General features: G+C 44.9%; 1 protein-coding gene across 1 annotated transcript in view; it reads right to left on the bottom strand.

Moving 5' to 3' along the window:
- LOC113830621 (uncharacterized) overlaps nucleotides 1–8,143 on the bottom strand; it is a 10,116-nt gene extending 1,973 nt beyond the window's left edge. Inside the window, exons 1-2 of the mRNA XM_070116588.1 lie at nucleotides 7,616–8,143; nucleotides 1–511 (exon numbers count right to left, since the gene is read on the bottom strand). The exon at nucleotides 1–511 is cut by the window's left edge and continues 1,973 nt beyond it. Of these exons, the coding sequence (XP_069972689.1) occupies nucleotides 1–501 (501 nt within the window). The 5' untranslated portion in view covers nucleotides 502–511; nucleotides 7,616–8,143. The remainder of the gene's footprint in view (nucleotides 512–7,615) is intronic.
- Nucleotides 8,144–12,500: the final 4,357 nt, after the last annotated feature.

Raw genomic sequence — 12,500 nt, 5'->3', positions numbered from 1 at the left:
CACAGTAAACTGCTGTGATAAATGATGTTTTATAGCCACCGTTTGAGCTCCTAAACGTTTAACCTCAGCCCCACTACGGTCATCTAAGAGTCCAAACATCGAATGAAGAAGTCTTCCAACCCCGTCAAATAGGCTTCTTTTCACCCGACTTTTACAATGTTGGCTCTCTTTAACACCTGTTAAAACCTCTCTGAAACCTTTGGTCATAAACGCCAGTCTATGCCCGACTAAACGCATTCTAGCTTCTCCATGAGCTGAAGAGTTTTCTCTCTTGACGACGGTAGATATTACTTCTAGTGACGTCTTGAGCCGTTCCAGAGTCTCGGAAATGGGTCCTAGGTCTTGATATTGCACAACCTTCCAGTGGATATTCTCGGTGAGAACCTTCTCCTCTCTTCTAATAAGGGCTACCCCCGGCCGAAGAAGAGGTGGATTGCTCTCCGCCTGACAAACCATCCACAGGCAGGCTCCCAGGATCAGCATGCAGATCCCTCCCAACATGGTGCAATATCTGCAAGAAGCATAACATTTTAATTCCATGTTGGTAACCACCACGTCCTTTCCAACAAAATGTTTATGTAAAATACGTGTTGGTGTGTCATGTGGTCATATGTGATCATGTCTAGTTATGGTTAGTTCTACTATGGTCCCTCGTGCAACCGTGCATAATATCCGGGTCCATACTTTGTACGTCCGCTAGTACGTCTCCCATGCATAGGTACCCTACCCGCATGCTCAAAACTAACATTCCTCCCATGAGTTTCATTCATTCCATCATTCATTCTGCTTTCGACCTCAGCGTTATTTGCAGAAGCATTGTTGGAATCTGTATTGTTTGTGATATCCATTCTCATCTTACAACAATTATTGGCTGTTCCTGGAATAGACTCTTTATTGAATTCATCCTCCACAATTACATCCGGTCCCTCATCCTCTTCCCATGAAGGTTGAGCTTCCGTCCTTTGCACCGTTTCGGCTCCATCGCCAACTGGTCTAGGATAATTCATAAGGTACTCCATTTCCCTTTCGTCTTCTTCCTCCGGACTGCCTTCAGGGATGATAGACTCCTCGTCTGGTCTCATCTCCGGATATGGTCTCCTAGCTCTTGGAGCTAGTGCTCTTGGTATGGTTGCTTCCAAAGCCACCTTCATATTTTCCAAATGGACTTCTCTAAACTCCCTAGTTTGCAAGTCTCTTAACTGATAGACATAGGGTTTTACCTCCTTGGTAACCCGGTATGGTCCTTCCCATTTGGGTGATAATTTTGTATCCCCTTTCTTTCTAATGGCTTTCACAAAAACTCTTGTGCCTTCCCGTAGTGAAGTGTCCTTTGATTTCTTCAATCGAGTTCGACACTGTCTATCTGCTGCCCTTAGCAGATTGTCTCTCACATATTCATAGACTTCTTGAGATCTTCGGGTTCGTGTTGCCACGAAGTCCTCACTGGGTAGTCTATAACTTGTGATGGGTCTTGTCCACCATTCCCCTGGTGTTTTGGCATCCCTACCAAACATCACATAGTATGGCGTATCTCCAATAGCACTATGATAGGCTGAATTCAAGGCTAACTGTGCCTCTGCTAAATACTGGTCCCAGTAGTGTTCTTTACCTTCCACTAGACCACGTAAGATGCTTAATACCTGCTGATTTGTCCTCTCACAGAGTCCATTTGATGCAGGGTGATATGCCACAATCTGACGATGATCATACCCTAAGGTCTTCGCCATGCATCTTAGAAGTTTATTCCTGAATTCCCTTCCTTGGTCAGTTAAGACTGTCTTTGGGACTCCATATTGCAGGAATATTGGATAAATACTCTTAGCTACTGCCTCTGCGGTTTTATCAGGGAGTGCTTCCACTACCGCAAATCTAGTGAGGAAATCCGTAACCACCAGTATGTACTTGTTTCCCCCTTCCGTAAGGGGAAATGGTCCCATCAGGTCCATAGCTAGAGTCTGAAAAGGTTCCTCTGGTACTGGATACCTTCTTAAAGGAGTTAAGGGATGGCCTCTACCCTTAAACCTTTGACATGTAAGACATTGTTGACAATACCTACTAATGTCTTTGTCCATTCCACGCCAAGTGAATAGTCTTTTAGCACGAAACTTGGTCCTTTCTTCTGCCCCATGGCCTCCCAGTGGTGCTAAGTGGACTAGTGCTAGGGCTTTAGGAACTAAGCTCCTAGGCACACAAAGTACTTCTTCGACTTCCCTCATCGAATTCCGGTGTTGAATCTGTTTGTAAAGTAACTCTTGGTCCATAAAGAAGTCCTTCACCTCCAAATTCGGGTCCACCTTCTTTCGATTGATTTCAGTCTTGTCCAGGAGATATCGGATTACAGGCCCATATAGAGGATCTTGTCTTTGCTCTCTGATCATTTCCTCTAATGACCACGGCGGTCCATCTTCCTCCTCGTCCTGTTCTTCCTCAATCTTCTCCCCTGATGATTCGACTGCCAGAATACAAACAATTTGACAATTCTCGGCTTCGTCGATAATCATTTGTGAGGTACGTTCCACTTCCTCGGCGTTGATTCCCTCAGGAACTTCAATCCGGGACAGAGCATCTGCCGCTGCATTAAGCTTCCCTGGATGGTACATAATTTTTGCCCCAAAGGATTGCGCAGTTAGAGCCCATCTCGTAACTCTCGCATTACCATCCTTTGCTTTGTGGAATAACCAATGAAGTGATCTGTTGTCTGACAGAACTACTACTTCTAATCCCCACACCAAGGGCTTAAACTTTTTTAAGTCGGTATACCATGGTGGTATACCGACTTTCAGCTGCCTTCAGCTGTCGGCTGTAGTATGCAACTGGGCAAAAATGGCCCTCATACCTTTGAGCAAGTACTGCACCAATAGCTCCTTGACTGGCGTCAGTGCTAAGATACCATGTTTTCCTGAAATCAGGTGCTTTGAGTACTGGTTCCGTAACCAAGTTCTCTCTAAGAATAGTAAAGGCTTTTTCCTGTTCATCACCCCAGATGAAAGGATTCTTCTCTGAAGTTAACTTTGTTAGAGCGTTGGCTTTCTTGGCATATCCATCGACAAACCTTCGATAATAGCCACTTAACCCTAAGAATCTCCGTACCTCTTTACGGTTCTTGGGTCTTGGGAAATTGCGTACTGCCGCTAACTTGTCTAGTGCAGGCTTCACATTCCCATGTCCCACTCTATGTCCAAGAAGATTAACTTCCTTCTGGAATAGGTGTGATTTCTCAGGACTAGCCTTTAGTCCAGCTTGTATCAGTCTCTGCAAAGCCTCTGCCAATATGGGTAAATGAGTTTTGATATCCTCACTATATATTGCAATATCATCCAAAAATAATTGCAATCCCTTTCCAATTTGACCACTGAACACTCTGTTCATAAGTCTTTGAAACGTCCTTGGGGCGTTGGACAATCCAAAAGGCATTACATTATATTCATAATGTCCCAAGTGAGTAGAGAATGCCGATCTCTCCTTAGATTCCTCGTCTAGTGGCACCTGGTGATATCCACTTCTCAAATCCAGTGTGGAAAACCATTTACTTTGACTGACTTGATACAAGATGTCTTCAATTAGAGGTAAGGGATAAAATTCGGGTCTCGTTTTACCATTAAGAGCCCTGTAATCCACACACAACCTTGGATGTGAATTATCCTTCCTCTTTACTAGGACAATTGGAGCATTCCATTCGGATGAACTGACCCTTATATGACCTTGATCCATTAAGGCTTGGACCTCTGCCTCCACAGCTGGTCGTACTGCATAAGGAATAAACCTGGGTGGTATATAAACCCTTTGTTCATCGACTGTGTCTATCCGATGACTAACCAAGTTTGTTTTCCCCAGTGGCTCCTCCTTCAAGTTAAAGGCTACCTGAAAGTCCCGCAAAACCCTTTCTGCGTCTTTCCTCTGGCTTGGAGATAATACCCACTCATCTGCCTTTAACTCTTTCAGTAATCTCTGAAAGCGATCCTCATCTAAAGTTGGGTCCTGACCTTTCACTTGTTGAGGGTCGATTTGAAGTGCCTGTTCCAATGGGTCATCCTCATCTTCATTGTCTGGTATTTCAGTTATTACAGCATTTACTGTTAATTTAGCCAATGATTTTTGTCTTTCCTTATGGCCCTTGTCCAAATTCCCACACTGTTTCACATCCGTATCTTCTATAGGAAATGCCTGAGCTATCCTCCGTTTTTGGTGGATTAGTACTGGTACCCTTCCCCAGTTACAAGCTAAGACCTTCACCTGATCCTCTGCTGTGCATATAACAGGAATGATAACACAATCTTCCTGTAATGGATTTGCTTTTATCATTATTGGAGTTCCATCCTCCAATTTTCCACCTTTTCTTTTAAGACATCCAAGTAACACAGCTGCCTTACCTGGAGGTACAGTAATAGTTTCCAATGAAACCACTGTATATTCATGAGAGTTAATTTGATCCTCTGCCAAATCTTCCTTAGATTTCTTGCTCTGGTCCTCCAGACTCTCATTCACCTGGTGACTCCCTACCACTTTAGGTGATTGAACCGGTTTATGTCCCTCGTGGTTTACCATACCTCTCTGCAGGACTTTAGATCCTTGACAAATTCTCCATTTATCAAAATCTAGTATTAATTTATGCTCGTGCATTAAGGACGATCCAACAAGAACATCACAATCCCCAGGAAAGTTAATGATCTCGTCCTGAAACACATAGCACCTATGAGAGATTGTTTTTCCTCCCATTTCGAAGGTCATTTGGGTCTCCCCTAGTGCCTTCACCGGTTCTCCTTCCAGTATTCCACTTACGAGCAGTTCACGTGGTACAAGCGGAGAAGGAAGGTTCCTTGGATCCTTGTGGTCCTTCTCTTTCACCTCCTCCTGCTCCCTGTACATGGAATACTTAACCAATGTTGGGCTCGCCCCTGAGTCCCAAACTGCAGTAAAAGACTTTTGACTATTAGGTATCTTAACCTCAGTCATCATGTATCTTGGAAGAGACGATGCTAAGATAGGAATTATCAAGCGTCCTACTCCTTCCTGTACATCTTTGTCTTCTACATTCCTTCCGTTTAGTTGCCGCCCTCTTGGGACGGTGCTGAAGAGTTTTTTGACTCTTTATCCGCTCCATAGTTTTTCTTTTGTGGACAATCTTTGACTATATGTCCACTTTCCTCACAGAAGAAACACTTAACTTTTGCCGGATTCTTAGGTTTTGTTCCGGTCGTTGGAAACTTCTGTTTAGGTTGAGCGCCTTGACCAACCTTAGATCTTCCCCTTGCTGGTAGATCCCGCTTGGAGCTCCAGCATCGATCCTTAGGATGTGAGTTGTTCCACCCATGAACATTACAGAAATATCTACTTGATTTCTGCCAAAAGATCTTCTTTGGAGGTTCCCTTGGTCTCTCCTCTCTTACCACTGCTACCTGAGCCTTCCCGGTTGCAGCGGTTTTATACCTGGGGCGTAGGGTGGACTGGAAGTGTTTGTCTTTCTCCCCATTTCTTTCCACCCACCTCGTGTAATCTTTTATGATTTGCGAGTATGGTATGGTTTTCAATTTGGCTATGTCCCATTCATCTCCAATTCGGTATTTGTCTAAAGCACCACCAACCATGGTTGTTGCAAGGAATCTCATAGTTACGGCGAGTAATGGGTCTGCCTTAAATGGCCAATCGTGTAGAAGAGTAAAATTCATGTGGAGAGCCTTTTTACTGTGAATCCATTCTTCAAAGGATTCATCCTGGTACCGTTCTGCCTCTCTTAAAGACTCGTCCCAGTTCTTCCTCTTTTGAGAGAATATTGCCAAAATACCCTCTTTAAACTCCTCCCAAGAGATGTCCCTGGAGGTTATCATTTGTGCTATCTCCTTAGCATTTCCCTTATCAGGGTGGATGTAACTTGCGGCGAAGTTCACCCTCTCGGCATCTCCCCTGACACCGTTCCGTCCCATCTCTATTTCCACCCGGGCGATCCATTCGCCTCCGGTCAGATCATCCTCATTCCCTTTAAACAGGGGGACACATCGACCTCTTTGCACCATTTCCACTGGTGTAGGCTTTACCACGGCCCCGGCGGAATCTGGTGCTAGTGGTTGGGTTGTTGTAGGCGGTTGTTTAGTCCTTTCTAGTTTTTCCTCCAAGTCTGCAACCTTCTTCAGCAGATCTTCTACCACCTGTTCCATGTCTCCGGTCTCCTCAGCCCACGTACGAGATTCTTGAAGAGCACTGTTCTCCGCTTGAGAACTAGAAATATCTGTCAATTCCCCGCGAATGTCAGAATTTCCTGACTCGGGATCCACGCTTGACGATAGTACCTCGTCACTTAAGTCGGCTACCGCGCCAACTCCGGTGTACACAGAGCCTAATAGGTCTCGTAGACCTGGCTCCCCCGCTATGACAAACGGATCTTCGTCGTCACTACTGTCCGTAGTAGCCGTGTCCCGTCTGTTGCTGTCTTCCCCGGACATGCACAATTACGTTAACTGGTAGCACTGTGTTTTTATTTCCAATGTTCGAGGAATACTTTCCCTTTTTAGTTTTATAGTTTCTTTTCACTTGGAATTACAAGTCTCAGCCAGGCACACGGCCCTCGAAGCCTAACTCGCTAATTCCCACTTAAAAACAACAAGTAGAGTCAGGCACACGGCCCTCGCAACTCTCTTGCGGTTTATTGTCTTTGTGGTTCTTTCACAGTGTCACTAAACACCAGTACTACACAGTTGTTCACTTATCGGTAATGTATAACCCTTGTTATTCACACGTAAGTTAAAATCTATCACTGCCCAGCGAAAAGATATTAAGGAAACCAATATCGATGTAATATGAGATGTATGTACACTGTAATGGTCGGAAAGTTTTGTTGTGTTGTTAGTAAAATAATTTCACTCATAAAACACTTTAACCCTGCAAGAAAACTTTATTGACCAAGTATTTAATATTCTAAGAAACTTGTTTATTAACATGCATTAATTATATATATCCCATCATTAAATACTAAAGGGTAAATTATTAAAAATAATACTTTATTAGGAGTTCATTCATTCATGCGCCCAAGCAGCATAGAATCACCAAGATTCGCTATAGCGGAGGCTCAACCCGCGCTGATCCTCTCTCTACAGTCACCACTTTCAGACTGATAAACTCCTCCCCTTTTTGTGACGTCACGTTTTCCTCACGCGTTCTCGCCACTCACACTGCGTTTTCTTTTCTCTCTCTCACTTGAGCCAATGAGCTACACTTGCTCCCTCTCGTGCACTCATACTATGCTCTAGCGACCAATCACGTTCTCGCTCGCTCTTGTGACGTCACGTACTCACGCACATACGAACACAATTTCCACTTGGTGCTCGCCGTCTACAGAGCTGCTTCTCTGAGAAAGATTTCTTTAAAACTTTGTATTATATCGTTAACACTATTAATCCCTTACGCTGCCACCAACTATTACCTAGCCCCTATTTAGGGGTTGTTATACTACTTTTTGTATAAGTCACTGGATAATAGATTTATATTCCACTCTCTCAGGAGCGGGCTCAGTGTTATGGATATAATACTTCCTAGTTCTGCATATGACAATTATATCTCAATATAATTTCAATTGGTTACAATAAACACAACGTAAATTTACACTTTTAATGTAATTACTTACGTATACAGTGTTGGTTATGCTCGTCTCCTGACAAGCTGATAATTCCCCTTGGAATTGTTTATACTCGTCTAAAGGCGAGCTGATGATTCCCCTTGGAATCCGGAATTCAGTAATTATAACCAAAAAGCTAAATTCGCTTTGGATTAACCGTCACGGCGTCCACGCACGATTAAGGTTGAAACTGAACTGGGGCACGAATGCCACACAGGCGCCCTGGCCTCTCCTGACCCTGCTGACCCAGCGCTGAGCATAGTGGTGCCGTTGTTTACAAGACCTGTAGATTATCACCTCTATGTTCCCGAGACACAGTGTCTATAGTGCCTTGTAAAACATTAAAGGCCTATCCCCTCCATGGGATCAACACCACACTCTGTAGCTTCAATGGAATGTGGAGCTCCCTTGAACTACCATTCCATCTACCATACAACCAGTGGAAAACCATTTCCATGGTGTATAATGGTCTCTTTGGGTCAGGATTACCTTTAAAATAATACTACTATAAGTCTGGCCGTTGACATATATATATATATATATATATATATATATATATATATATATATATATATATATATATATATATGTATGTATATATGTATATATATGTATATATATGTATATATATATATATATATATATATATATATGTATATATATGTATATATATTTATATATATATATATATATATATATGTATATATATATATATATATGTATATATATACATATGTATGTATATATATATGTATGTATATATATATATATATGTATATATATGTATATATATATATATTTATATATATATATATATATATATATATTTATATATATATATTTATATATATATATTTTTATATATATATACATATATATATATATATATATATATATATATATATATATATATATATGTATATAACATCATCATCATCAAGGGGGCTGACGCCGACGGGGGCTCATAGCCGCATCCACCCTTCGCTTCCACCTACATGGATCCCTCATGGCTAGGCGCCAGGCAGGGACTCGGCCCATCTCTATTTCTTCACGGCAGGTTTGGTCGATCTGCCTAAGCCACGACTTCCTCGGTCGTCCCACAGGCCTCCTCCACTCAGGGTTGTTTCGAACAGAGACGACCTGATGGGCATGATCATCCTGAGGAAAGCGAGCCAGGTGGCCGTATAGCCTGAGTTGGCGATCACGGATTGTGCAAATAACAGGTCCTGTGCCAGTCTCACGGTGCAACCGTTGGTTGGACACATGGTCCCGCCAACAGTACCCCATGATCTGGCGCAAGGACCTATTACAAAAGGCTTCAAGACGAGCCTCCAAGGCACAGGACAATGTCCAGGTTTCGCTACCGTATAGCAAAACTGGTATTATCAGGGCCTTGAAAACCCGTAGCTTGGTCCTTCTGCACAGGTACCGACATCTCCAAATACTCTTGTTGAGAGAGTTCATGACCCCTGCTGCCAGGCCAATCCGTCTGCAGACTTCATGGTCTGACAGCCCAGAGTTATGAACTACACTACCAAGGTATGTAAAGCTCTCTGTGACTTCAATGTCCTCGCCGCAAGCACGCACCGACTGAACAGGTTCTCTTAACAAGTTCCCAAATTCCTGGACCTTGGTCTTGGTCCAGGAGACCTCTAGACCCAAGGGCTTCGCTTCATTGCTAAATGCATCCAGAGCCGCCACTAGGCTTTCCAAAGACTCAGATAGAATGGCAACGTCATCAGCAAAGTCAAGGTCTGTAACCTTGATATTGCCCAGTGTTGCTCCACAATGACTTTGAACAGTAGCTCTGCCCAGTATCCAGTCCATGCAAGTGTTGAAAAGAGTTGGTTCAAAGACACAGCCTTACCTCACTCCTGAACTAACAGGAAAAAAGCTCGACAGGCCCCCACCACACTTTACAGCACTTTCAGTACCAGTATACAGGCTTGCTATTAGTCCAATAATCCTTGTTAGAATTCCTCTCAGCCTCAGGATCTCCCAAAGTGACTCCCGATGCACCGTATCGAACGCCTTCTTGAGGTCGATGTAGGCTGTAAGCAGCCCACGCCCGAACTCACGGCGGCGCTCTACAATGACTCGAAGCACGAGGATACGGTCTTTTGTGGACTTACCAGGAGTGAATTCAGATTGCTTCAGTCTCTGGTGCCTCAGTAGATGGTCTCTGATATGTCTCAGAAGGATGTGGGCGAGAACCTTGCCTGGTATACTGAGCGGTGTGATGCCTCGGTGATTGCTGCAGTCCCAACGGTCCCCCTTCCCCTTCCAGAGAGGGATGACCACACCCCTCAACAGGTCAGGAGGAACGGAACCGGACCACTAGATGGCAGCCAGGACAGCATGTAACCCCCCTGCCATAGGTTCACCACCAGCCTTTAACAGTTCAGCTGGCATGCCGCAGATAATCGCTGCTTTACCACTCTTCAGCTTGGAAATTGCCCTCCTAACTTCAGTTAGGGAGGGAGGGTCCTCACTGATGGGTTGATCCGGCAGCGGGATCTCGACACTACCCGCATCCAAGTTAACTGTTGATGGGTCAACCTGGTACAGCTGCTCAAAATACTCAGCCCAGCGTTCCCGCACCGCAACAGGATCTGAAATGATCTGACCACTTACTGAGCGAATTACTGTCACCTACAAAGAGGGCTTGGAGTTCAGCTTTCTCAGGGCTTGGTATGCAGGACGAAAGTCATTTACTAAGAAATGGCCTTCTACCTCCTCTGCAAGACTCCTAATAAACTGTTCCTTGTCCCTTCTGAACAGGGACCGAGTTCTGCGCACATGAGAACGGTGCAATTCCCGATCCCCTGTCAGACGAGCCGCACGACATGCATCTGTAGCTTCCAGTGTCTCCTGCGAGATGGAATTCTGTACTGCTCTCGGGCGTACACCAATCGTATCTTGAGCTGCATCAAGTGTTTCACACTTAAAGGTATCCCACAGAAGAACAGGGTCTGTCAGACTGTCAAGCATTGCGAAACGATCAGAGATTGCCTCAGCAAACCCGCGGGCACACTCCCCCTCCCTCAGCCTATCCAAATGAAGCACCCTAGGGTGATCATTTGACCGCTGAGAGTTTTGAAGTGGACCCTGAGGGTAGCCACAACCAATCTATGGTCAGTACCACAGAACTCCTGTACACCCTGCAATTCTGAAGGATCCTCCAATGAGTGTTAACGAGTATGTGGTCGATCTCCTTGGCTGCATTAACCGCATCACTGTACCATGTCCAGCAATGTGGGTCTGGGCGCTGGTACCAGGAACCAGAAATCCTCAGTTTCTGGGACCTAGCAGAGTCCTGGAAAATGAGGCTATTCTCACTACCGGCATCAGCTCCTGAACCATGGGGACCGACAGACATCTCATAGCCAGCTCGATCACAGCCAGATACCGCATTGAAGTCACCCAGAACAATGCGAATATCTCGCCGGGGACATCTGTCTACCACAGATGTAAGTTTGGCGTAGAACATTTCTTTCATGTCAAGTTTACAAACATCGGTAGGAGCATACACAGCAATAAGAGACATGAAGCCAAAAGATAGCTTCAATCTCAATACCATTATACGCTTATCAACAGGAGTAACCTCTACTACTGAGGGCTGGAGTCTGCTGGAGATGGCAATGGCTACTCCCTGGAGATGGTGGCTGTCGCTGCGGCCCGACCAATAATGGGTGTAGCCACCTACACAGGTCATTCCGCTGCCAGGCCTCCTCACGTCCGAGAGAACAGCCACCTCAACTCTCAGCCTCACCAGTTCTCTCGACAGTAGAGGCAACCAATCATCCTGACGCAAAGAACGGACATTCCAAGCCCCCACCCTGACTTCCCGCCTTAGGTTCAGCCTCTGGCAGTCGCTCCGGGTGGATGCCACCTCTGCCACCCCCACCGACGCTGCCCCATATAAAAGGGGGTGGCGGGCTGTGTGCCCCATCATCCACCTGTGGGGTTCCCGAGGGCTTTCCCCCACAAGCTTCACTCTGGGCTGGCGGCCACCAGAGCGCAGGCGAGACGTGTAGTTCCCATTCCCAGCCTGCACTCCAGCAGTCGCCCTCCCAGCAGGGCCCACAGTCCGCCTCACTTGTTGGGTGGGAGGGACTTTTCCCCTCCTCCCAGTCTTTCCGATTATTAGAGATACTGCCGATAGGTTATATCTGGGGACTGGAAAAGCCCACCTCCCCCGAGCCTCCCATTAACCCCAGGGGGCAGGAGTTAGTACAGGGCCAGGGCGTGTCCACACGCCGGTGGGCCATGACCTTGAACCTCTGGGGCCTCCTGCTGCTCCGAGATCCCCCTCAGTTTAGCCTGGAACCGCAAGGTACCCAGTTTCCATGGGAGGCCACAAGGAGGCACTGCAGGGAGTCTCGATGATGGAGAGGCTATGCACTAGCAGGGGGAGGCTTATACAGAGCTGCTCCCTTTTTCGCACGAGGCTAGCCAGCGGTGGCAGCTGTAAGCGAGAAGGCATGCAAAATCTATTAACACTAACTAGACTACCACTCCATCGCTTCACACCACCCTGCGCATGAAGAACCCACCCACCATATATATATATATAAGTGTATATATATATATATATATATATATATATATATATATATATATATATATATGTATGTATATATATATATATGTATATATATATGTATATATATATATATATATATATATATATATATATATATATATATATATATATATATATATCCCTTCCCTCTTCCTGCCAGACTCCAATGTACAATTTTTTTCCTTCTGGGAAGGAGCACATCATAACAAACCGTTTTCGCGAAATTTAAACTCGACAGGCTGTCAATACCTAGCGTCGCCCACAAGAACAAACACATATATATACATACATATATATATATATATATAT

Source organism: Penaeus vannamei, chromosome 39 (assembly GCF_042767895.1).
Source record: "Penaeus vannamei isolate JL-2024 chromosome 39, ASM4276789v1, whole genome shotgun sequence".
NCBI lineage: Eukaryota > Metazoa > Arthropoda > Malacostraca > Decapoda > Penaeidae > Penaeus > Penaeus vannamei.
This window is presented reverse-complemented; position numbering and strand designations above follow the sequence as displayed.